General features: G+C 45.5%; 1 protein-coding gene across 1 annotated transcript; it reads left to right on the plus strand.

Annotated features, from left to right (window-relative positions):
* Positions 1–25,453, plus strand: C4H3orf52 (chromosome 4 C3orf52 homolog). Its single transcript, XM_046659054.1, has 6 exons — positions 1–245; positions 6,013–6,142; positions 13,062–13,189; positions 17,091–17,161; positions 20,105–20,286; positions 24,713–25,453. The coding sequence occupies exons 1-6, from the start codon at positions 111–113 to the stop codon at positions 24,817–24,819; spliced, it is 753 nt and encodes a 250-aa protein (XP_046515010.1). The 5' UTR covers positions 1–110; the 3' UTR covers positions 24,820–25,453.
* The last annotated feature ends 1,007 nt before the right edge of the window (positions 25,454–26,460 follow it).

Raw genomic sequence — 26,460 nt, forward strand, 5'->3', positions numbered from 1 at the left:
CCCTCCTCACAGGTGAAGGGTGAGCCACCTGGGAGGCCAGTTTGGACTCTGCACCCTCGGGTGCGTTCGTTCTGCTGCCCGCGGGCTGGCTAGTCCTCCTCTGCCCCTTCATGGAAGGGGCCAGACCCCCATCGCCGGGCGATGAATTGGAGCTTTCGGTGCTCGAGGGGCAGCCGGACGAGCAGACCCCTCTCAATGGAGCCGTAGGGAAGATCACTTCACCCGAGGAGCCCTACCCAGCCCAGGTAAGGTCTCCTTGGCGCTGGCGGCGTGATCCGAGCGCACTCTGAGCCAGGCTGCCGGCCAGGACCCGGGCCTGGCACTCGGAGTTGCGGGTTCCAGCCAGCGCTCCGCGCGCGCCGACGCCAGGCGCGGGTGCAGGTGCGCGCTGGAAGATTCGGAGTGGAGCGCTCCAGCCTGAGCCTGCCCGAGCTTCTCGGCCCCTCTGGCCCCCAGGGAGCGTGGGGAATCCTACTTGTGAGGTGTGCCGCTCCCCTCTTCAGAGAGAGAACTCTCAGAGGTAGAAGTGATTTTAAAAAGTTCTGTAACTTTCAGTTTTTCTAAGTAGGGAGGACTAGAGTGATCGCTGGAGGCTTCTCCTTTTCTTCGGAATCTCTTTACCGCCTTGCTACTTCCACCCATCCTCCACCCTATCCTACCCCTCGCTCACCGACCCCCCTCTCTCTCGCCCCTCCCCCCCACGTCCCCATCCCGGCTCACCATCCCCTAGACACACACTTTCTTTTTCCAACCTGGTCATTTGATTTTGCAGGAAGAGAGACGGGAGAGGGGAGAAGGCAGCAAGAACGAGAAGGGCTGCGGGGTGAACTTCCCCTACTCAACTGAAGGGAAATAATTTCAAAGTTCTTGTCCCAAAGAGCTAGCTACGCATGGTCTCAGTCTCTAAAGAAGATGATGTTTAGGCTAAGCTCTTTTCTGATTCAGCCCTAGCAGTGACAGGAGCATTATCCGTTTTCGTCAAATGCTTGTAGAACACTAGAGACTTTGAATTCTGAGCCGTCTACCTTCTGATTAACCCCTGAGACTGGCCAGAGGTTTACTGGTACATGGAACTCCCCATATATGTAGGGTTCCATCCTGATCTTTCTAGGTCATCTCCCACCCCTTTGGTTGCTCAACTGTTAATGTCAGGGCTAAGCGGGAAATTCAAAAGTTGGGAGCATTGCTTTTGCCTCTGCATTGATTCCTGTGTGCTTTTATGGGTACCTACAGGTACTTGGAGAGTAGTTGAGGGCCTTATATTTGAATAAAAGATGAACCCCACAGAAGAACAGAAGTTGGAGGGAGATGGTCTGATCCCTGTGCAAGCGGCCACAACCGTGGACTTGCTGTGTGGCTCCTCCAAGGCAGTGTCTAGGAGTGGGAATTGGGAATACCTACCTCATGTTAGACAAGCCCAGGACACCCCAAAGACTCCACGGTTTAGGACGGAACCCAGAGATCTGAGTTCTGGTGATGCTTTTCACTGCTAAAACGTGGGTCCTGGCACAAGGCACTAAGGTCTGTATTTTCTGAGCCGTCAAATGTTGCTGATGCAAAGTGGCCGGGGAATGCCTCCTCGAAAACAGTGAGGAGTGGAGCCTGCCAAGCACACGTAGGGTATCAGTATTTTGTCATTGTTTAGCACCTGCCCAGGAGAGATTGCTCTTTCATGTTCTAATGACTTCCTCCTTGGTCAGGTGTGTACAGATGTCCTAGACTTCCTTGTGAATTCGCTTTGTAGGTCACCTGGTAGGAAAGCTGTGGTGACTAACAGAATGGCATGAAGGTAAAAGGTTACATTCTAGAAAGGCTTGAACAGGAAAAACTTTAAGAAAGAGGAAAAAACCCCTCATCTGAGGTGTTAATCATTCTCTTTGGTTCCACAGAATAAGTAGAAGTGTATTTTAAATTGAAAAGCCCATTAACGTAGCATCCTTCAAAGCGTTGGCTAGCACAATTACAGATTCAGACTCAAGCATTTTGTGTGTAGGTCGCCTTTATCTGTTAAGATTTCCAATTTTGAAATGTAGCTTAAGTCCCTGGTTTTTATTAGCCACGTGTTTTGTACCTATCATGTGCCAAATATTTCTCATACATAAATGCATTTCATTATCACCACAAACTTAAGAGGAAGGTGTCGGTATTCTGAGCTGACAGAAGAAGAAACTGAGTGAAGAAGCTGAGGCTCAGAGGAGTTACCAGAATACTCAGGTTCCCTCAGGGGTGGCTCTGAGATTTGAACTTAGGCTTTTTAGGGCTCAAACCTATGGTGTTTTTCTTGATTTAGTTTATATGTATTAACATATCATTTAAATATATAAATATATAATTTATACTCATTTATGTATAATTGTCTAAGTTATGTGTTACTAATTTCTGTAAGTTGAGGAACTGAAGTGAATATGAGGCGCTGAGTGGTGTATCTGAAATGGTGAGAGAGTGGCAGGTGGATGGGTGGACAGCTGAGAGTTTTGGATCATTGGGAAGAAGACATGCCATCTCCTGGGTCTCTTCCTGCTTGGAAGGGCCATCATGGCAGTGGAAAGAACTTCTTTCTCTTTCTTTATCTGGGTTTGGTGCTTGAGGGACAGGAATGTAAGCCAGTGAACTTCACTTGCTTTCCGTTATTGTAAACATGGCAGTATAGATGGGTCAAAAGTGAAAAAGGAATTGAGCATAATAGAGTGAGACTGGTTTTCTTTTTTATGGCTCATTACACGGGCTCAGACCTCAGTTTCCAAACAGAAGTCACAGAGACATGGTAGCATCATTATAATAATAATCATCCAGTACATTGATAGTTTTGAGGCAGGCCAAGACTTATATGAACGGGCTGGCTAAAAATTAGCCCCATTGCCACTTGTTGTTCAGAATTTAGGACAAGAGTCAACTGCCTTTTTTGTGCTTGGACCAACAAGTGGATTAAACCCCACAATGAATATTACAAAGTCTTCATTGTAGGAAGCTTTTACTACATGCTTACAAATTTTTCCGTGATCTGTGTAATATCTGCTCATGATTGAGCCAAAGCGAAGAAGACCTTTTTGTATCTAAGAGATGGGTAGTCCTGTCATTGTTGTAGGACTTTGTGTTGTGTATTTAGATCTTTACCTGAGGAGGGATGTGAATACCCGGGGGACTGTTTAGAGAAAAGCCGCAAAAATTCTTGAGCCATATGATGCAGTCATAGAATGTAAGACGCAGTTTGCAAAACCCTTTGGAAGGCACCCTGAAGGAGACCCTGCCTGTGGCCTCTCCTCATGACCTGGAATTTGGGCAAGAGAGAACGAGGAAGCCAGTGGAGGAGGCCGTGTGTGTTCATGACCCAGTGTGCACAGGTAGCAGACATCTGCTGTATTAGAGGCTCCCCACCCTGAAGGCACAGTGAGGCAAAGCACTCCTGGGGCGCTTCTAAAAAACGCTGAGTCCTCGGTTGACTCTAATGTACAGACAACTGAGGAGCCCTGTAGTCTATCGTTAGGTTGAGAGGACAGACTGCTTACAATGACTAAAGTCTGGGAAGAGTAATCATGCAAAGGACAGTGGTCTCTGCAATTGGGCTGATGACAGGACAGTGAAGGGAGCCAGGGTGTAGGGTGGGAGCTTGGCGCTGGACAGGAAGAGGCATTTCCTACAGATGAGGGCTGTGTGATTCTGAGCTCAGTTCCCCCAGGAAGTCACAGAGTGGTGGTCTCCTCAAACCACCAGGGTCCCAGTTTATGGTCTGTGAGGGTCAACATATATGAAGGCACAAGAGGCCAAAGAGGCCGGTGAACCCTCATTCTGCGGCTCATTTGAGACTCCAGACCTTTTCATTTTGTACTCATTTTAATCGTCCCCACTGTCTCTTGTATAAGGACTGAAAATGGCACGTGTCTTGGGAGCTCTGTAAATAGGAAGCTCTGTTTCTGTCCCGAGAAGTTAAAGCGTCCTTGTACTGAGACTTTCCCCCATGTGCCTTCTTAAGCCCCTGGCTTTGGTGACTTTGGAGCAGTTCTCAGTCTTCAGCTGTGGGTGAGAGGTGGCTCCAACCCTGGACTCCAGAGACACTTACTTGAGAGGGTTTCCTCTGTCCAGATATTTCTGGGGCCTTCACCGTGCCCCCCACACCCAACCTGAAGAGCCAGTGTAAGGTGCATGCAGGGGCTCCAGTGTGACCTCTACTCTAGATTTTCTCACAGTACATTCTTAAAATTTTTGGAGTCCTCTGTAACTAAGCAACACGCATTCATTAATTGCCTATTATCTGTATGAGGCCCAAGTGTGGGATATAAGAAGGGGGAAGTTTAAGAACCGCCCTTCCGCCTATGCTGTCACTTTGCCTGGGAAGATAAGGCCAGTATCAGTTTCTATTTGAACATGAAACCAGATAAGGCAGGGGGGTGGTTGGGGGCCCCCACAAAAGGAGAGATTGGACATGGCTTCTGAAGAGTGAAAGGCTTCCGACCAGAGGTCGCAGCTCTGGGCAAGCAATTGATTTACTTTGGGAGGCTGAAAATGACAGGCTGGGCCTGTCCCCACCTCCCCTGCAATCTGGTCCCTGCGGTCCAAGTAGGGCCTAGGTATGTGGAGTTCACGTTCCTCCCTGGGTGATTCTGATAGGCGGCCAGCCTTGGGAACGTCTCACTGAGAAAGTCTGAACCGTAGTCCTTTGCACTGTGGACAGTTTCCTTTTCTGATGGCCACCACCAGCGTCACGTTAGGAGAGAAAGTAAACTAGGTGTCGATGCAGGGGTGAGCCTTGGGAACTGCCTGTTCCTGCTTTGTGGGACAAGTGAACACTGAGTAACGATTGCTCCCGTTTCTTGAGTTCCCAGTATTTGTTTAGCAAGTGGTTCGTGTACCTGATCTCTGGTTTTTACCACAGCCCTGTGAGCTAGATTTGTTATTTAGATGTTGTACAGTTGAGGACTTTGGGGCTGGTGAATTTCGGTGGCTTGCTGATAGTCACCCTACTTTTAAGTGGTATAACTGGAATTGGAATCCTGATACAGAAACACACTTTTCCCCATCATAGTCTGTTGTTTCCCATGGTCTCCACGTCGGAATTGCCTAACAGCTCAGTGGGAAACAGGAGAAGAGTCATGGAACCTTTTAGGGGCAGGTGGTGGCACTGAGAGTGGAGGCCGCCCACGGCAGCCAGGCATGTTTGTAACCTGGAGCTGTGCACAGTGACGCCAGAGGCTGTGGACAAGAGGGAGAGTGCTCTAGCTTTGCTGCGATGCACAGTTGGTATTAGTTCTGGCTAAGCTCTCTGAACTGCGTCTTTGAAATAGACAAATGGCTCCCTTGCAGGGCAGTCAGAATGAGGTGAAATGGTGTTGGTGTTCAATAAACCATGGTGGTTGTAATTACTTCCTCTAACTCCACACTCCGCCTCACTATGCCCCTTGCAGCTTGTTTCCTGGTGTCTCTACCGTCCTTCCCTTCATTTCCCTTCCCAGGCCCTTATTACATAGAGTGTGGGCCACAGCAGTAGGTTCTTAGCTTTTTCTTGGTGTGTCCATTCTAAACTGCACATCGTTTTTCTGTTAATCTTCAGTTTAGCTCCTGTGTTCCAGAACCTTCAACAGGTTCCCAGTACACACCAAATTAAGCCCAAACTGCTCTGGCAACATTCAGAACTCTCAAATATGCTCCAATCTTCCACTCTCTCTAATCCTAACTCTCATTACTTGCTTCTGAAACCCAGATTCCCATCAGACCAGTCTCTTGGCCAATTCCATTGTGAGTTAACATTGAGGATGCTCTTTCCCAGGTTTGGAATGCCTTTCTCTGTCCATCCTTAAATCTTGCCTATTCTTCCCACCTCAGAGCCCCCAGAGCATTTTCTGGCTAACTCCTTTGTGGGGTTCCATTTTGCTCCTTTGTAAACCTGACTCAGTAGACTGTGGCCTCTTGAGGTCAGGATCCTGCTGCCCTCATTTCTGTATCACTGGCCCGTAGTAAGTATTCAGAAATGCTTGTTGAAAGCAAATGACTGCCTCACCATCTCCCTCTGCTCTCTAGGCTAACAAGGAAAGCCCTTGGAGCTCCTGTAATAAGAATTTGATTGGAAGGTGCAAACTATGGATGGTCATCACCTCTATTTTCCTAGGTCTCATTTTAGTAATCATCGTAAGCTTATGTCTTATTGGAGGTAAGAGGATTTAAACATGGCTAAGTTGATGCATTTTAAGAATTTGTTTAACGCTTATGGCTTACACTGAAATGGAAGATGTACTCATTACTATTTCACTATTTATAATATGAATTTAAAACTGGTTTGGAATATGTTGTATGGGTGGGAGGTATACATAATTCTTGTTTTTTGGTTTTATTTCATTTTTTATTTGTTTGTTTTATAAACTCTAGAAGAAGTATGGACACTATTGGTTTCCTTTAAATTCTACCCATTGGATCTTGAAGGTTTCTTAAAATTTTTAATTTACTTAAATGCTAATTTATGTTGTATTGTATCTCTACACCTGCTTGTTTGAAAAATTGTCTTGTAGAATTTGTTTACTAAAGATAATTATTGTGCATCATCTGATATACATGGTATATTATCATAATGATAATATGAATAATGTATTTGAAAGAGTTTTTAAAACTTTATGGAACATGTATCTGTAAGCTGTCATTATTTTAACTTATTTTAGAAATAACTATTATATTTATGTTGTATGTGTGTACAAAACAAAAACTTACATGGTGCTAAGTATACACTTTAATTATTATCTCATTTTATTTATTTTTTATTATGAATATGAAAATAATACATGTTCAGTTACTCAGAAAGCCCATACATATTATTAATGTTTTGCTTTGTTTTCCTCTAGTCTTTTACTTACTTGCATTTTAAAAATAATTTGAGATCCCGGGTGCGGACATGGCACCGCTTGGCAAGCCATGCTGTGGTAGGCGTCCCACATATAAAGTAGAGGAAGATGGGCTTGGATGTTAGCTCAGCGCCGGTCTTCCTCAGCAAAAAGAGGAGGATTGGCAATAGTTAGCTCAGGGCTAATCTTCCTCAAAAAAATAAAAAATAAATAAATAAAATAATTTGAAATCAGATTTTTTTAATTGTCTTGTGGCTTACCTTTTGGATTTTAATGGTATATTGAGACCATTTTGCCAATTTATTAAAAATTATTTGTGGATATCTTTTTAATACTACATGATGTATTCTTCCACACCACTTTAAAGCTTTTTAGGTCGTTGCTAATTTTTTATCATTTTCAGTATTATTAAGGTTTTTATGATGCATAACTATAGCACCCTCCTGTGGGCAATCATTTCAATTTCAAAACAGGAAAGAAAAAAATTGTTCTTATTTGTATGTTGGGGTGATTGCAGGGAGGGCTCTTCTGGACCTGGGATAGTCTTGAGGGTGGTCTGGTCTTCATAAGAATTTGGGTTGAGTCGGGCTTTCCATAACAAACCCAGTCATTGGATGAGAGCAAGAATGGGGAGTCCTTGAGTCTCTCCAGAGGGGGTCCTGGGAATTTTCCTCAGGAGCTAAATTTGCCATTCGCTTCGTGTTCCTCCATCTCCCCACCCCTTCATCTCCTGTCTCAAGATTTTATAGTCTCTGAAGGAACAGTAAAACTTTGAAGACAGGTGCCAACCTCCAGCGTGAGTGTCTCGGACGGGCACCATGTTCACTTAGTGACTTAGGGCATTGTTGAGGTGGCCTGGGTGATTCTTTGAGGCCATGGGCTGGTTTTGAGGTAGGGAGAAGTTAATAAGAGGTGCTGCACCTCCTCGATCTTGCTGAGGACAGTAGTTTTGTTGTGAGCATTGATAACTTCCTCTTCCCATCAACTCCCACATCTGGATGTTGAAAGTGAAGTTGAGTCACACAGTCTTGTCCTATCATAGCTACTTGGTGCTTTCCTCCTCCCCTTCCTCCCAACTCCTCGCTCTCCTGTCTCAGGCTCTGTAGTCCCCAGACTGAGGCTTGGGGACGGGGGCTTGAATAACTGTGGAGTTGGAGTGGACGTAGAAGGGAACAGTAAACACGTCTCAGAACAGAAAGGGTAACTAGTTGGGGACAGGAAAATGGGGCATCCAGGGCGAGGTGCCCTGTGGGGAGGTGTATCATGTCACTGACATCGTTAAGAACTGCTGCCACTTGATAATTTGAGCAGACCAACCTGTGGTTGGTTTTCTTATTGTCAATTTTCTACAGACTGTGCACCTTTGTTGCCTGCACTGGGGGTGGGCTCTCCCCCTACTCTGCCCTTAGTGTGCCACAGAAGTGATGACAAATTCAGGATCATGGCTCAGCTGAAGTCATTGAACTGGGGCTGCCTACACTCTATGGGGAAGAGGCTAGTACTCAGCCAGTCTCACAGGAGACAATGAAATCTTTTTAAAATGGACAATTCTGTGGGCAGAGTCCGGGGAATCCTGTTGAGTCTGGAGGCCTGGTTTTGTCCCAGCTTTTTAGGAAAAGGTATTAATGAATTCTCTCCTTCTCCTTAAGGAATTATAAATTCCTTGGTGTGAAGGGTAGTGGGAAAGAAGCCTTCCTCTCTCTCTCAAAGTTGTTTTCTTTCTGGATAATTTGGCGAATCAGTTAAGCATCCTCAAGGGTTCGACTTTCTTTACTAATTTGCCCCAACCAGGGAGGGGAGAGACCCTGAGTAACACCTTACTAATGAAACCCTTCCTTGGTTTGGGCAAAATATTTGAAATGTTACAAAGATCAAACTGTGACAAGTAGGTGGGTGATTAGAAATATGATTTAAAAGTGGTCAGTTTTAACACTCTAGGGACCCCTATATGATTTGCCCCAGCCTTATGGATATCTACCTGACCACTTAGCTGTCTTAATACACAGGCTTTTCCATGAGTAGGGAAAGTAGCAAGGTGTAAGTGGGGACTTCCTAAGTAATGCTGTATTGTATGGATTTGTTTTGCCTTTGAATTGAGAATAAGAGCTACGTCTTAGGATGTCACATGGTCCTGGCAGACAGACAGGTTGCACAGGGCAATGCTCTCTGGTGTAGGATGACTCATGGGAAAATCCTGGGCAGACAGCATGAACAAGCTACAAGCTACGAAGGTCCTTGAGAGCAGGAAGTTAATAGCAAATCTGTAGGCCCAGGACCTTCAAATTTCTTTGCATTTTCGCTTGTTTCTCTTTCCCTCAAGTCTCCTGTGTTTCTCCACCTTCCGAAGACTGACTTCTTCACCTGTGTTCTCCACAGAATCCTCTCCAGCTTCCTCTGACCCAAGGACCTTCAGATAGCTCCATCTCTCTCTAAATATCCTCAGGCTCTTCTCAACTTGGGCCTCTTGAAATGTGTCGGCGTTCTCTCTCCTTCAAAACAATCTTCTGTCAGAATCTGCTCCTTCATTTAGATAATTTTTCTCTCTTTCACTGGCAGATTTCTAGAAAGAGAAGTCTGCATTTGGATCTTACCTCCTGCTCACTCCTAAACCATTGGTCCCAAATTGTTCTTCCCAAGGTCACCACCAATTGCTTGATCATGAAACCCAATGGCCTTTCTCCGTCCCCTGCAAATAGGAGGAAGGCTTCGGCTCTGTTACTCTTGTGTGCTCTTCTCCATCTACAGAACCCCTGGACTTTAGGTCTCTTGCTATTTTAGCCTTCAGCTTCTCATTGTGGTGCGTGAGGCTTGTCTTCAGCCTTCTTACTTTTCACGTTCTTCATTGTTTCCCTTGAGAAAGTCATTTAGTCCCAAAGCAGCAGCCATCCCCTCCAGGAGGTGACTCCTAGATCTGCTTCTACACATTTTTCCTGAGTTTTAGTCATAGTCTGCTGGAGAGCTCTGCCTGGAAATAACTCATCTTCTCAATCATTATCTATGTGAAACTACGATTTGTGTGTGCCCCTTCCCCAGTTAGCTTACCTGTTATAGTTTCATGGGGAGTCATGAGACCAGGTTAATTCCAGCTCTGCCACCATCCTGTTGTGTAACTTTAGGCAAATTCTTCAACCCTCTTGGCCTCAGTTTCCACATTTGTAAAATATAAATGATTTCTGAGTCTGAGTCGATAAATGTATCCTGACCCTACTACTTACTAGCTCAATTGTTGTGAACAAATTCCGCATGTTCTCTAAACCTCAATGTCTTCATTTTAAGCTCAGGTCGCATGGCTAATATTGGCCAAAACTTGGGTTCAACCTAAGTCTGCCTCCCTTTAAAGCCAGCTTTGTTTGCACTGTCCTGGGCTTTCTCCCTCCCACCTTCCTTCCAGTTCCCACTGCTGTCTGTCAAAATTGGTCTCTCCCAATCTCATGTCCAGTGGACTCTCTGCCGCCCCTTCTGCCCGTCCACCACCAGCAGATTCACCTCCACCTCCTTCCCGTGAGACACTTAACAACCCTCCATTAACTTCTGAAGACATCTGGCATTTAAGGCCTCCCTCTCCAGTCACATGTCTTATATTCCAGCCAAAAAGCAGTTTTCATGTACCTCCAATGTTCTTTGTATGTATTGCGATTTTTTAAACCCGTTTTTTCTACATGGAAAATGCTGCCCAGTTGAAGTCTCATTAGTGACATAAAAACTTCGGACTGGGTAAACTCATTTTTATTGTTATTTTAACAAATACAGCTATTTAGCCAGGTCTGGGTTCAGATTCGTTATTCAGATGATTCAAGTTAAGTACATGTCATTAGAGCTGATTGTAGAGACCTCTTTTAGAACTTGGCGTCTGTTCTCAGGGCCCTTGAGCTCAGCAGTCATGTGAACCCTGTATCCATCCTCCGGCATCCCCTCTTCCTTTCCAAGGCCCTGATATCTGCTATGGAAATGTACCTAGTGGGTGTAACACTCAAAGATGTATCCATTGCAGCATCATTACAGTGGAAAGCTCAAAACACTGAAAGTGAGATTTAAGTAAATGGAGCCAATTATGAACATTTATGTAGCCGTTAAAATAATCTTTGCAAGGAATTTCAAACATGTGGGGAATGGCTTCTGATATGTTAACAACAACAACAACAACAACAGAACCAAGACAAATAAGCAATGACAACAACAAACAACAAAAAGTAGGGTACAAATTATCTGCTCATTAAGACCTCAACTATATGATATAACATGTGGGGGAAAATCCTTTTGATTAAAGGATTATTGGTATTTTTTTCTTGCTTTGCTACAATTTCCTGTACTTTGCAAGTTTTCTGCTATGAGGGCTTAACTTTTATTGTCAGACAGCGTAATGTAGTGATTTACAACAAATAAGGAGGCAGGGATAATTCCCTGCGTTTGGGGTCCCCAGGATCACCCCTAGATTCAGTGATTTGCTGGGTGAACTCACAGGATGCAGCATATAGTCACTGAGATGACGATGACTTATTACAGCCAAAAGATATAAAGCGAAATCTGGAGGAAACCAGGCACAAATTTCAGGACACGATTCCTCCAGCAATGAATTGCGACATCACACGTGAAATGTTGTCTACAAGAAGCTCATTAGAGACTCAGTACCCAGGGTTTTTACTGGTGCTGGTCACATAGGCAGCCTCTGCCTGGCACATAATAAAATTGCAGACTGAGAAGGAAAAGAGATGTTCACATAAGCCACGTTGTTTGTACAAACACTTGAGGCACAGTGAGCCACTCTTATCAGGGAATGGTGGAACCCTCCGGAAATCCCAGTTCCGGGAGGCCAGCCCCAGCGCCAGCCTCGAGCAGGCCTTTCTAAGCCAGCAGTCTCAGGCCTGCTCTGTACCTCTTTATTTATTTATTTATTTTTATTTTTAAAGGTTTTATTTTTTCCTTTTTCTCCCCAAAGCCCCCCCGGTACATAGTTGTATATTCTTCGTTGTGGGTCCTTCCAGTTGTGGTATGTGGGACGCCGCCTCAGCGTGGTTTGATGAGCAGTGTCATGTCCGCGCCCAGGACTCGAACCAATGAAATACTGGGCCGCCTGCAGCGGAGCGCGTGAACTTAACCACTCGGCTACGGGGCCAGCCCCTGCTCTGTACCTCTTTCCTGCACCTTCCCTTGCTCCTAATGCCTCACATTTCCAGACTTTTTCCGGGAATGCTTCTCAGGATTCTTACTTCTTTTCACCTGCCCTTCTTTCATAAACTGAAATTATTCCATTCTGGCCTTTTCAGAGTCCAATAAAAGAGGCTGATTATGTTACATTTGAAGCATGGGCTTTGAGAGAAAAGTCTACCGCAACATGAGCACCTGGTTCTGTCCACCCACGCCTTTCTCAGGGCCAGGGAGCTGGTCCCTGTGTGGGCCCAGTGGTGAGGCTGGCAGCCAGCCGGGGGAGCAGAGTTAGCACCGTGAGTGCCAGCTCCCAGCGCCTGGCTCCTGACTTTGTGTGCTTTTCCATGAGCTCTAACTGCTTACACATCAATTAGCTCACAGTCGTTAGAACACACGCAGCCACACGGAACTCAGTGACCCAGGAATGTAAGTCCTGTGTGCCCTGGGGATCCTGGTGCAGTTTGGTCTCCCTTCCTCAAACAGTGTGTCAACATTCCTCTCCTGTGGGAAATACTCCAGAGTGATGGCTTCCAGCCTGTCCCCATCCTCCTGGGGAGATTTCAAGACATGGGCTCACGTGTTCATTTCTTGTCCCCTCTCTGTTCTGATGGATGATGACACTTCCTCATCATATGCACAGAACTGAAGGTGATTCAGTGAGGTCGCTTGCTCTCTCTCTGTTCCCCATCACCCACTGTTCACCCCCTAGACTGTCTCCCAGCGCTTTTCTCGACACCCGTGTACATAGCTAAGCTGCACGTTCAGTTTAACAAAGAAATTCATGTTCTCCCCACTCCCTGCTGACAGCCCTTCCCCAAGTCTGTATTCAGTGGAGTCTGAGACCTCTTATGGCATAAAGCAAACAATCAAAATTTTTATCATGATGGGGGCAACACTGGGTCTTTATTTGGTCTTACTGAGAGCAGAAAGCATTTCTGCTTGTCCTTGCTTATTGTGTCCAGGCTTTAACCTCGATAAATGCTCATTGTATTTTTTTTAATGTATAGCAGCCAATGAAAGGAATAAATTTATTATTTTATACATGCATTTACTTTACTTTTGCTTTCTATTCCCACCCCCCATTCTCTTTAGTAACTTACATCGATGAAGATGAAAACGAAATACTTGAATTATCATCAAATAAAACATTCTTGGTCAGGCTAAAGATTCCAGAAGAGTGTGTTCCTGAAGAGGAGCTGCCTCACTTGCTCACCAAAAGGGTAATGGTATCTTACACATCGTTTACTGATTTCTTCACATTGGAATATGAATTCTGCTAGAACAGTTGGCTTAGAACAATGGAGCAAGTAGCTTCAAGTTCAGATTCTGTGTGGATTTCGGCAGGAACCGATGCTTCGAAATGTGTTTTCTGTAGCACAAAGCCAGAGGGAAGAATTCTGGCCTCTGGCTACCCACATCCTGGAGGACACCATTCTGTTCCCTCACTCTGGTCTTCTATTTCATTCACCCTGTAGCTTCACTGAGGATCTAGGGTGCACTAAATAACACACCGAGTGCCAGGGCCACAAAGTCTGTGCCCTCACTGGGGCTCACTGTCCAAGTAGGGGAAGCAATTAAATAGATAGTTATGAACCGGAGCGACATGTTCCATCATTGAGATACGTACAGTGTGTTTTACAATCACAAAGGAGGGGCATCTAAACAATCTGAGGTGGGTTGGAGTGGCATCTAAACAAGCCGGGGTGGAGGCTTGGAGGGCCTCTTTGAGGAAGTGGTATTCAGGATGAGTCTTGAAGTCTGAGGTGGGAGTGTTCTAGATAAGACAGCAGAGAAGGGGATCTGCTTGCAGTGTCCTGTGGCCTCAGCTCTCTGTGTGGTGGGGACTTGCGGAGGTGAGGCTGAACAGGAAGGGAGGAGTCAGATCATGAAGGTTTCCCCACTCTTTGGTAAGGGATTCAAAGACTTTAATGTGCAGGTGGACGTGGTCAGCTTTTCGTTTTAGGCTTTCTGTGCGATGATGGAGAAACCCTGGAGGCAGAGAGCTGAGTTAGAAGGTATTGTAGTAGCTTAGGTGAGGGGGCCTTGAACTCGGGCAGCACCAGGGGGAATAAGGAGGAGCCAAGTGAGATTTCAGAGGTCTTCTCACTCAAAAGGACTTAATGGCTGGGTGGATGTTGGGGTGAGGGAGAGCGTGGCGCCAGTGTCCTGGTTGGGTGGCCGCGGCGTGGGTGGATGATGACATCATTCATGGAGTGGGAAATGCAGGAGAATGTTCTCTGTGCAATGTAAGCACTCTGTAGCCAGACCATGAGAATTGGTTTGGACAGTCTAGTCATCCTGTCAAGGTGGTTCACAGGCAGTAAAGTTTTGATAATATCTGAGCAAGACCAACCTGCTGTCCATTCCACTCTTCTCTGCAGCTGGTAGGTTGAATGGGGTGAGTCCTCTTCATTTGGCTTTCATTTGATTCCTACAAAAGCTTCTGAAGGAGGCAATTCCATCTAGGTCACTCCAGGGTCAGTTTCTGGGTCCCCAAATGCAAGACATTTCATGGCTCCTTTGATCACAGAAGTTTGTACTCTGGGATGATTATTCCAGGTTTTCTGTGAGTGGCTGAGTGAGTAGCCTCTGGCTACTTCTCTCTTGGCTGCTTTTTGAATCGGGGGATTTGCATTTGCTGAGCACAAATGAAATGAGTTAACATCCACATGGGTGAGCTGTTACAGACTGGACTCTCCATGTCCAAGAGAAGTGGGTGTTAATCATTCATCTTCAGGCCTTAGCTCTTGCACAGAGCTGGACATGGGCAGATTCCACAGGTGTTTTTAGCTCATCACTGTGCCCTGATATCAGTTTCCTCTAAAGATCTCAGCAATAATGACAAGATTTGGGGAGTATAAGCTATAGGTGCCCTCATCCTCTTGGCTCTACCTTTGAGAGACTGAATTGTCACCAGGTGGATTAAGTTGGGGTGTGTTGTGGAAATGCAACCTCCTTGAGATTCCATTTGGAGTCTGCTGCTGCTTGCTCCTGGATAAAATCATGGGGCACTGAGCTGTAATGGCTGCAGCTGAGCACACTGGTCTCAGCACAAGGGTGCCCTTGGATGCTGTGAGGTTTCCAGAACAACGTCAGGGCTGAGGCTTCAGGCTGGGAAGGAGTGGGTCTGGCTGGGCTCTATTTTTTTTTTTTAAGATTGGCACCTGAGCTAACAACCGTTGCCAATCTTTTTTTTTCTGCTTTTTTCTCCCCGAATCTCCCCAGTATATAGTTGTATATTTTAGTTGTGGGTCCTTCTAGTTGTGGGACGCCGCCTCAATGTGGCCTGACGAGCGGTGGCACGTCCGCGCCCAGGATCGGAATCAGCAAAACCCTGGGCCGCTGAAGCGGAGTGAGCGAACTTAACAACTCGGACACGGGGCTGGCCCCCTGGCTGGGCTCTTGAAGGCCTGGCCATGGGCTCACTCCAGCCCCAGAGCTGTGTCCGTTTGGAAGAGTATGACAAGATCCCAGCGCAGTCCTTCTGCTTTATGCTACAACCTGTCTGCTAAAGAACAAGCCATTTAGCCTACAAATGTAAATTTAAAAGAAGTACAACATAAATATGTTCAGCCCCATGGTCTTGAGTACTGCTCGGTTAGGATTCACATCTCTGAAACACGATGAAAAGACTAATCAAAGACTGGGAGAAGATATTTATAACCTAAATCCAACAGCTAGTATCCAGAATATAACACCAATCACTTCAGACAGATAAGAAAAAGACATCCCAAGAGAGACAGGAAACCAATAGGCAATCCAAAGGTGAGAAATCTTAAAGAGTTAAGCACACGAAAAGATACTCAACCTCACTAGAAAGCAAGACAATGCAAATTAAAACAATGTAAAGCACAATGTTATAGCCCTCAGATTGGCAAAAATCTAAAAATCTGGTAACACTAAGTGCTGACAAAGCTGTGGGAAATGGACCACTTCTGCATTGCTGGGAGGAGAGTAAAATGGAGAACGATTTGGCAAGACTTAGTTAAGTTGGAGATGCACCTGCTCTTGGACCCAGCAAGTCCATTTCGTGGTGGATGCCCAAGGGAAGCTCTTACATGTGTAAGAAGAGAGGTGCAGAGATGGTCAAGGATGGTAACTTCAGCATAGTTTGTAATAGGGAAAAACTGGAAACAACGTGATTGACCATTAGTAGGGGAATGGATAAGTCGATGCAATCGCTGAACGAGGTCTGTGCAGGAGTCAGGAGTTAGGTTGAGTGACCTCAGTCTAGATGGACCATTATGGGTAAATCTCAAACGAGATTTTGAGTGAAAAAAAACAAGTCTTAGAAGATTATGTAGAATATGGTACTTTTTATTTGAATAAAAACACAAATTATATATTGATGTGATTACACGAAGAAGTATTACATTTGTAAAAACGTGCATGAGAAGGATCCCTGCCAACTTCAGGACAATGGTTAGTATCAGGGGAGGGGGAGGAAAACCGGAATAGTGTGTAGGAGGAGCTTTAGCTTCGTTCTGTTTCTTAAAGTAAAGGGCTGAACTCAATATGGTACTATGTGAAGACATGAAACCTAGGTAGTGGGAAGACAAATGTCATTATTTTTTATGATTGCAATGTTTCATGTATAAAAGAAGAACTCCATGTCTTTGTAACAATAGACCAGCCCACTTGGTCCCATCATCCAGGGGAAAGTGCCGTACCTGTGTCTTAGTAAGGCTGTTTCTCCTTATAGTGAAGCCCTGGAGAAAGAAGAGAAGGGGCCCTTGTCCAGTGACGTCCCAGGCCCCGAGTGGCCTGTTCTACAGTCTTCCCAGCCACTGGGTGTTCTCTCCTTCTCTTGAGTCTGTGTGGGCTCGGGCTGCTGACCACTCTCACCATGAAGGCCACAAGGTGTCAGCGAAACATAGAAGAGATGTTGAAAATCCTGGCCTGATCCTTATAAATGAGGCTCTTTTATGTGAGTGTGAACTTGAGTTTTGGTTGGCGGAAGGCCCACCCCTTCCTATTTCTCGATCCAGAGCCTCTGGATGAGGCAATTCCCAGCTGGAGTGTAATCCCCTGTGTCTAGGAGCAGTTCTGCTTTGTCAGGTGATGTGCAACATGATTCAGCAATGATGAGTGTGGTGGTTTTATTTTTCCTGTCTGTTTTAGCTCACAGATGTGTACAGTTCATCCCCATCTCTGAGTCGTTATTTTACTTCGGTGGAAATAGTGGACTTCAGGTAAGACTGTGGAGGATTCCGTGTTGGTCTCTTTCTCTGGAAAATGACACCCATCACCATTTACCTAGAAGGACTCTCCAAGTCTCAAAGCATGAAGGGAACCAGTGACAGATAGAATCATAGTGTCAGCGCTGGGAGGGTCTTTGGAGACCAACTAGCTCAACTCTCTTATTTTACAAAGGAGAAAAATGAAGCCCAGGTTAATTATATGACTCAACAAGGTCCCAGGGAAGAGAGGAAAGGCCAGTCCCAGGTACACCAGTCCTGTTTACCAGCAGATCCCAAATAAGCTAAGGGTAGAAATAGAAATAGATCTCAGATAATGGTGGGATATACATAATATGATCCATGCTTGTGCTTTTGAGGAACACAAGTAATGCAGGAGGCCATGCTCTTTGTATAATATTGCAAATATAAAGCTAGATACTGCAGGAAAAGTATACCCTCTGCCCCACTGCCCCTGGACACTATGTGTGCCAGTCAATTCCAGACGCAGAGTGAATTCCGCTCCCTACTGTGAAATGAACAACCATCCACAGTTTGGTGTGATTTCTTCTATACATATATTTACCGTATATACTTTACATACTATACATGTATAGCATATGTACATACATATGTATTTTTTGTTTTTAAATTTCCTCCTAATCTTTAATGTTTTTGTATATGTCTATGGACACTTAGGTAAAAGGATATATGTGTGTAGAGCAGTCAGTCATTGATTATCTTTTTGTATTGTTAGGACAAGATTTACATGGCAAAGCTTTATTATCCACTGTTCCTAAGATATCCCTGGAATGTGACCATCAAAGGCAGTATTATATTGAGGTTTCCCTCTCAAGCCATACATTTCCCAAACCATAATATGAGTAGGCCTGGGAGGGGAAGCATGTAAAGCCGGTGGTAGCACAATGAGGCAGGAGCACAATGGACCTGAAGTCTGGAAATGTGTATGGTGGCAGGTTGCCTTGGCAACAACTCTATTCCTCGTTCCTTATGGATCCCCAGTGTGCATGTTACTTTATGGTGACTCCTTTGACATTGCTCATTTTAATCATAAACCACTAGTATTAAAATGCCAGTGAAATTTAGGGGGAGAAATGAATAATCAGACCCAACACCTTTTCCTCTGTGCACTCGCCCCAACTTGAAACTCAAGGACTGAGACAGAATTGAGAGAGGAAAGCCGCTCAGAGCCTGAAGGGTCTTTCTGAGAATCCAGCCTCACGTTATGGGTCGAGAGGAGGTAGGATTGCATAATGGGTTGGTGTAGACATTGGGAAAAACCCATCAGACAACTGAGTAAAACGTGGCTAGAAACCTGAAGACTTGATGTTAGAGAATCTGTTTTTAAAAGTTATTTGGAAGAAAAACTCAAGTATTTGTGGGCAAGAGACAGCGAAATCCCTGGCAGATGCGTTTGTGTCTCCAAGGGGATCCTGGTCTCAGCCCTGGACCAGCCCGACAGGAACCTGGGAAAATGCCCATTGGTTCATCAGCTGCTGCACCCACTCTAGTGGAGGCAGCTGGGGCAAAGCCCACAGCGTTCTCCACTTCCCTGAAAATCCATGTCTTCCCCTCAAGATTCAGCCTTATGCGAATTCACTCAGTGACCTGACTTGGTGGGACGAGGATGGGCTGGCCAGGCCAGGTCAGGCAGCGCAATCCTCTCATTCAGCTTCCAGCCTGGTCTTCTGAAGGTCAGCTTCTGGTCCTTTCTGTGAGCCAATCCTAGTCCCTGTCCGTAGGAGTGCAGGGTGGCTGTGTGTCAAGATGTTGCCATCATTAGCGATAATTCGAAGGTGGAGCACAGGTAATGTCACTTGCAAACCAGAGTACCTGGCATAGAGTTTGAAAGTGCATTTTTAAGCCTGTCCCAAGTGGCATCCTTGAAACTGTGGGTTTCTTCAGAGTGCTGACCGTGTATTATTCATTTGAACCACAAAGTTTGGCATACTTCTTGGCTGTGGTAGAGTTTAGTGTAGTGTGAGAGTCTGGGCCTGTGTGACCTGTGGCCACGAGAGGGAGCCCTCTCCCTGTCCTTGGCAGGAACAGTGTTCTGATTCAGGCTCCTGGGACTGGTGTGTCTATAAAACTTGCCCCAGGGTGAGAGTCTCAGATGTGACCGCCTCTTCATTATTTTATTGCTGGCTCTTAATCTAGACCTTCTTGAACCAAGGTAATAGGATAACTGTGAAAAGACTAAATGTTGAGGCAGCATTTAACAAGTGGGATAAGCTACTAATTTTAGCTGAGGATAGCCCTATGACTATTTTTATTTTGGAAATGGGAGAAATATGTTCTAGGAAGATGAAAACTCTCCTTCCTTAGGTCCCCCTCCTGAGAGTTGCAAAGCTGGATCCTCGGGAGTGGAAATGGGGCAGAAAAAGTTTCTTACTTTGGGGACAAACTGGGAAGGCGTGATTTGCTGCTGGTGCGCAGGCAGCCTGTGGGAGTTCAGGAGTTCTGCACCCGGCTGATGACAGGGAGCTTTGGACCCTGAGCTGGCTAAACTGAATAGCCCTGACACACGCTTGTAGGGGCAAGGAGATACATGTAGTGTGAGAACTTGGAGAAGGGGATACATGAGGAGAACCGGCTTGCCTGGCCCGCCTTGGGGATATAAGGCTGGTGTTGGAGCAGACTGCATGCCGGCCCTTGGATCATCCTTAACAATAGCTGGGTCATGTCCCTCCCTTCGATGGCTTCTCCCAGTAGACTCCAGGGGATGGGTTCTGGGTGGAAGGAGGAGGTTAGGTTCACCTGGACTTTTGTGATGGACTCGTGGAGGGGGTTCTTCTAGGACAGTACACTCTTTGCTATTTTGTACCTGGAAGAACGTGCAGAACAAAAAAAAAAAAATGTTATTGCGAAAATCAATTTCGTGAGTTGTGGTGCAATCCTATTGTTATGTTTACTGTGTCTGTTTGGTTTGACTTTCAGTGGTGAAAATGCCACGATAACCTACCACCTGCAGTTTGGGGTTCCATCGGAAGATGATGGTTTTATGAAGTACATGATGAGCCAGGAGCTGGTGCTGGGCGTTTTGCTGCAGAATTTCCACGATCAGAACGTGTCTGGTTGTGAGACTCTGGGGCTTGATCCAGCGTCCCTCTTGCTCTTCGGTAAGTTGAGCAAGTCAAGAAGCCAGAGCTATGACAGTGGACCAGAGAGCCAGGCTGGGGACGGGGGCCCAGGGTGACTTCTGGCCAGGTGATGCGCCATGCTCTGTGGAGGTTGCACAGTCCCTGCCCGCCATGAGCCCACGGAGGAGTTTGGAGAAAAATCATGAAAAAAATAATTAAGCTGTAAAGACGAGGATTGCTAAAAGTTTCCTCGTTGTAGTTCACCCGGGTGCGAAGCTCCGTATCCCACTTCACAGCATCATTAGTAACCTTTGTGGGAATGCTGTGGTTTCACGAGAAGAAAGTGTTGCAGAGTTTGAAATAAATGAGATAGCTAAATCGTTGAAAAATTATCTCAATATGGGGAACGTATCTCTTCTCTTGAAGGCCCCTGAGTCCATTAAGAAATTAATAGAGTGGCATAAAAAGACAAATTAGCATCTTTAGAAAATTATAATAAATTTATTCATCTACTTTTAAAACGAAGAACAGAACAAGGAAATTGACATGTTATTTAAGAAGCATAGAAATCAGGATCTGAGAACTTTTAACACTTGGTGCAAAACCTGACAAAAAGGAAGGTGGGAAGGTGAAGTGACCCCAGGCCTATGCCATATCCTTCTGCTGCATCTGCGCTGAAGCTTCAACCTTGGCTGGCCTTGACTTCCCTCTCCTCTCGTTTCCCCCTCGATTCTTTGCTTGGAGATACGTTGGCTCCTGATAGCCCATAGGCCAACCATCTCGGATGTTTTCTTTTCTCATCCACATTCCATCAGATGCACTTTCTGCACATTAATAGTAGTAAATACTAGTCGAATGAATGAAAAAGGCAAATAAGGAGGAGATGTGGTTGGCAACAGGCACAGTGCCAGCAGCCTCGAATGGGAAGAGTGGAACAGATTATAAAGGCCGCGTGTCACTAGGTAGCACGAGAAGGGGCAATTATGAGGATATTCAATTTCTTGATGACTGGAGGTGAAAGTAGACTAATCTTGGCCTAAGAAGGCAGAGAGTTATATAAAGCACTTCTTAAAGCTTCCTTTTCCTCAAATTAATTTAAAAAAATGACAGTCAGAAGGCCACATTTTAGCTCATTGGGAAAGTCTCATAAATGAATAATTTCCTCACAGAGCATCTGAATAAATGGAGTGAAGAGGTTATGCCCCCTGTACAGGAATTTGAAAAAGAAAGAAAGGCGAGAAAGAAAGGAAGGAAGGGGAAGGGGAAAGAGAAGTTAAGGGAAGGGAAGAGAGGAAGCAAGGAAAGGAAGAAAGGAAGGAAGGAAGGAAGGAAGAAGCCCTTCGACCTCCTCCCGTGTAAAGAGCTGAGGGAAGGGAGGTCCACCTTGCTGAGATGCCTGTGGTGGGCTGCCACGGTGGGACTGGTCTTAGTTTTCAGCACCCCCCTGTAATACTGTGTTACCAGCTCTTTCCAAATGGAGGTGAGGGAGGTGGAGGAGGAAAAGCTTTAAGAGCATTAGGAGGTTGGGAGGGCCATACAGAGTCCATGAAGGGCAGGTTGCTTGTGAGGCCTGAGGAGAGTGGAGAAGACCTTGAACTCCGTGCCTCAGCCTTGGAGACATTTCCTCTGGGCCAGACTGCAGCAGGCCCTGGATGCAGCCGTGAGCTATATGGCTTCTGCTCCTCAGGAGATTGTACTCTTTCAGACATTTCTGCTGGGGGCCAGGGTGGGGGTTCTGTGACCCCACATCCACTTTCCAGAGCATGCATGTGGAGTATTTGAGCCATTTGATATTTTCAGGAATATGAGTGTCAGCGCCCTCTCAGATGGAGGGGTACAGTGAGCTTGTGGGAAGTGAGGAAGGAAGAAGAGAGACTTGGAGAGGCAGGCAGGCTGAGGGAGGGGACACACCCAGAGGCAAACTCCATAGAAAGGGACGAGATGGACGTGGCGGGGATAGGCACAGGGCCCTGAGAGGGACTGAGTGAGACCCAGTGAATGCTTAGGCCAGTTTCCCATGTTCGCATGTGCTGCGGGCCTGGTGGTTTACCCCCACCCTCGCTGTGATGAGCTGGGCAACTAGTTTCCCACTGAGATAATGTTCAGTTCTTCAAAGAGCAAAGATTCTTAACATTGTTTGCTTCGTATACTCCTTAGAAAATTTGAAGATAATCATGCAGTTTCTTTCCAGAAAAAAATGCACATACTCTTCTTCCTACACAAAATTTTACAATTTCAGGGATTCCCTGAGGCCAGTCTGGTTCCTTTGGGGTTCATATGTGTGTACGTGAGTCAGAACCTGAAATTAGATTGTAATTTGGATTCCTGAGGTATTTTGTGTGTATGTATATCTCATCCTTTTTTTTTTTTTTTTTTTTTTGCTGGGAAAGATTTGCCCTGAGCCAACATCTCTTGCCAATCTTTCCCTCTTTTCTTTTTCCCACTCCCCAAAGCCCCAGTACATAGTTATATATTCTAGTTGTAGTTCTTCTGTGTGAGCTGCCATGGCAGCATGGCACTGACAGATGAGTGGTGTGGTTCCACGCCCAGGAACCGAACCCTGGCCGCTGAAGTGGAGCGTGCCAAACTTTAACTGCTAGGCCATCAGGGTTGGCCTTGTATTTCATTCTTTAATTTGGAAGCACACCAACTATTTGACCCAGCTGCGGGCATATTTCGACGCCCTGTAAAAAGAAAAACACACAATATTATAATCATAAGGAATTTTTTTATTTTTATTTTTTCTTCCAGTTTTACTGAGATATAATTGACATATAACACTGTGTAAGTTTAAAGTGTACAGCATAATGGCTTGACACACATACATTGTGAAATGATTACCACAGTAAATTTAGTTAATATCCATTACCTTATATAGTTACAAATTTTTGTTTTCCTGGGAAAGAACTTTTAGGATCCACTCTTAGCAACTTGCAGATGTGCCATCCCACGTTGTTAACTGTAGTCATCATGTTGTACATGACATCCCCAGGATTTATAACTGGAGGTTTGTACCTTTTGACTACCGTCATCCAAGTCCCTTATCCACCCCCCCCCCCCCCGCCCCGACCTCTGACAACCACAAATTTGATCTCTTTTTCTGTGAGTTTGGGTTTTTTTAGATTCTACATGTAAGTGAGATCATGCAGTATTTATCTTCCTCTGTCTGACTTACATCACTTAGCATAATACCCTCAAGGTTAAGGGAATTCTTTTAATGAATCACCATTCCCCCCCCCCCCCCCCCGCCACTCCCCCACCCTGTGTCTTTGAGCTTCTTCACTTTATGGATGGATGGGGCCTGGGGATAAGGAGGGGAAGTCTGGTTTACAAATATGAAAGAGCAGGAGTTATTTTGGACATCATGGGTTATTTTGGACATCATGAGTTATTTTGGACATGAGTTAGTTATTTTGTACTGTTTTATCACATGCGAAGGAGTCAGCTAGTAGACCAAGTGAGGAACAAAGGCAAAAACTGGATTTATGTGAGAGAGAAGAGAAAAAGCTCCAGGCAATGAGAATAGTGAATCTTGTTTGCACATTTTTGAGGTAAACTGTTGAGCTGGCTGCTGACAGAGGCCAGTGTGTGCCTTCTGTCCTTGAAAGGACTGCCTGGGGAGTAGAGGAAAACCATTTTGGTTGTTTAAAGATTCTCCAGGAAACATGGAGAGTTTAGCCGAAGAGCACTAGTTTTCAACCACGGGCAATTTTGCGCCCCCCCCCCCCACCCCCTTCCCCCACCAACCGCCCCGGGATGTTTGGCAATGTCTGGAGACGTTTTTAGTTGTCACAACTGGGAATGTCTGTGGGATACTGGCATCTAGTGCGTAGAGCCAGGGCTTCTTGTAAACATCCTACAACACACATGACATCTCTCTACAACAAAGAATGATCCAGAACCAAACATCAACCCTGAGAACACGGCTGTGGAGCCTATGGGCTCTCTGTGTAGTGTCCCCACGTCCTTGCATGGTCACCTCCCCCTCAGTCAGGCCAGGTCCACACCATTTCTGTCGTCAGAATTTCTCAAGATATATTGCACACGTTTTAAAAAACTGAAAATTTAGAGATATTTTATGGTTAGATCATGAAAAAGAACTAAATGTTAAAATGTCCTCAGCATCCGGAAGGCCTCGTGAAAATGTTATCATGAATTATACCAGAACAGATGAGCAAACAACGTGTTATTTCCCTTTTGAAAAGTATTCAGAGTTGTGGGTGTGTCTGTGTGTCTGTGTGTGTGTTGACTGAAGAATAAACTTCCTCTGTTAGGAATTTACAAACATTCCAATTTTACTTAAGAGTTTATATTCAAACCCAGTGAAATAAAATAAAAACCCAAATGTTTAAAAGGCGAAAGATTTATACGATCTGAAGAGAAACTAGAGTATAAAAACCCAAATGTTTAAAATAATCATGATCTTAAAAAATTAGTGACTTTTATTTGTCTGCACTTTTTTCAGAATGGAGTGGTGGAGGCTGGTCTTCGTCTGAAAGCAGCACTCCCCTCAGTTTGGAGATGGAGAGTATTCATCCCGTTCTATGGACAATATCCGGTGAATTAACGTAGGACTTGCATTGACTAGAGGGGTGGAGATGGTCCTGTTTCTCCTGTTTCTGCAGCTGTGATGTCCAGTGAAACAGCGCCCAAGCGCTGCCCCGGCTGGGTCCAGTCCTGACAAAGGCAGGAATCCAGATGGGGCGGGGGTGATGTGATGGGGTGGGTGGACCTTGCAGTGTGAGGTCACTGCTGTTCCTGAAGCACTAGCTGCCTCCACCCACACGTGGGCGCTTTCTCTTTAGTGCAAGGGTGGCTTTTAGGCAGAATTCTAACCTGTGCTGGTGGAGAGAGAAGAGGGAGAGGCAGGCAGCTTGGTGAGGGAGAACTGAGCCAATCTCTCCCTGAACCCGCCCCCCCCCCCTTCCATCCATTGTATTGGTTGTACCTCTGAGCAAGGCTGTGAGGAAAGGGAAGGCACGTTAAAGACCTAAGCGGCCTAGTGCGGCGCTACTTCCATGACCACTAGCTGCATCTCTCAGGCAGCCAGCCTTGGTGCATCACCCAGTGTTACTGTGTTGTATATAGATACAGAAATAAGATGTGTAGGGGCTGGCCCCGTGGCTGGGTGGTTAAGTTTGCGTGCTCTGCTGCAACGGCCCAGGGTTTCACTGGTTCGAATCCTGGGCGTGGACATGGCACTGTTCATCAAGCCATGCTGAGGTGGCGTCCCACGTGCCACAACTAGAAGGACCCACAACTAAAAACATGCAACTATGTACCGGGGGGCTTTGGAGAGAAAAAGGAAAAATAAAATCTTTAAAAAAAAAAATGAAAGGAGATGTGTTTCTTTAATTATTTTGCATCTCCTCATTGTTCCTGTGACTCCTGGACACACACCTCTTTTGGAAACCTCCTTTTGGGTCCTTGCAAGTTTTGAGTACAATGTCATCATTTTGGATAGTGTCCCCACTTATATTTTCACAAACTTCCGTTGGCAAGTCCCTGAGACTGCTTCCCATCTGTTGTGGATTCTACCCCTTGCGTTTTTATTGTCCAGACTTGCTAGCCTTCCTGTTGGACTCTGAGTCTTCAGGCATTGATTGTGTATCTGATTGAAGGTGGCTGAGCAACAGGAAGAACCTCTGTTTGAAATAAACTGTTGGAAGCTTAGTGCCCACTCATTTGCAGGGCGGGGGGAATGTTAGTGACTGTATTGGTCGTCTGTGGATATAGGATTTCCTGTCATGAGGGAACAGAGTCTTTGTTGGGAAAATTGTTTCCCTGGAAATTTTTCAGGAGAAAGAGTTTTGTGGCCCTGTGATGAGAGACCCTTAGCCCCAATATCTCAGTTAACTTGGCCTTGGGTGGAAGTCAGTGCTGGGGGCAGCTGTGTATCGGGATGTGCCCCAGCATGTGTCTCAGGCTACGTTTGCCTTGAGCGCTTTACGATACAGGACTCTGGATAATGTGACTTTCTTATTTAACTAGAAGATACATTTATTGTAACTCGATGTCTCATTTTAAGGATAGTTCCTCAAACTAGGGTAATAGGTGAATTTCCCCTCTTCCTCTTTATTTTTTACGTGTCAAATGTAAACTTTAGTGTATCTGTGCTTTTTACAAAATAATGAAGAACTTTCAGGGAGAAGCATTTAAAAATATTTACGGTAAATTATTTTTGCCTCTGCATTGTCGCATTCATTGTTGCTT

Source organism: Equus quagga, chromosome 4, assembly GCF_021613505.1.
Source record: "Equus quagga isolate Etosha38 chromosome 4, UCLA_HA_Equagga_1.0, whole genome shotgun sequence".
NCBI classification, from domain to species: Eukaryota; Metazoa; Chordata; class Mammalia; order Perissodactyla; family Equidae; genus Equus; species Equus quagga.

What these genes read in the sequence shown, in the direction of transcription:
- C4H3orf52 (XM_046659054.1), top strand. Translation starts at nt 111, where the DNA reads ATGGAAGGGGCCAGACCCCCATCGCCGGGCGATGAATTGGAGCTTTCG. An exon ending in AAGCTTATGTCTTATTGGAG is followed by an intron (nt 6,143 to 13,061) that starts GTAAGAGGATTT and finishes CATTCTCTTTAG; the next exon opens with TAACTTACATCGATGAAGAT. An exon ending in AGCGTCCCTCTTGCTCTTCG is followed by an intron (nt 20,287 to 24,712) that starts GTAAGTTGAGCA and finishes CACTTTTTTCAG; the next exon opens with AATGGAGTGGTGGAGGCTGG.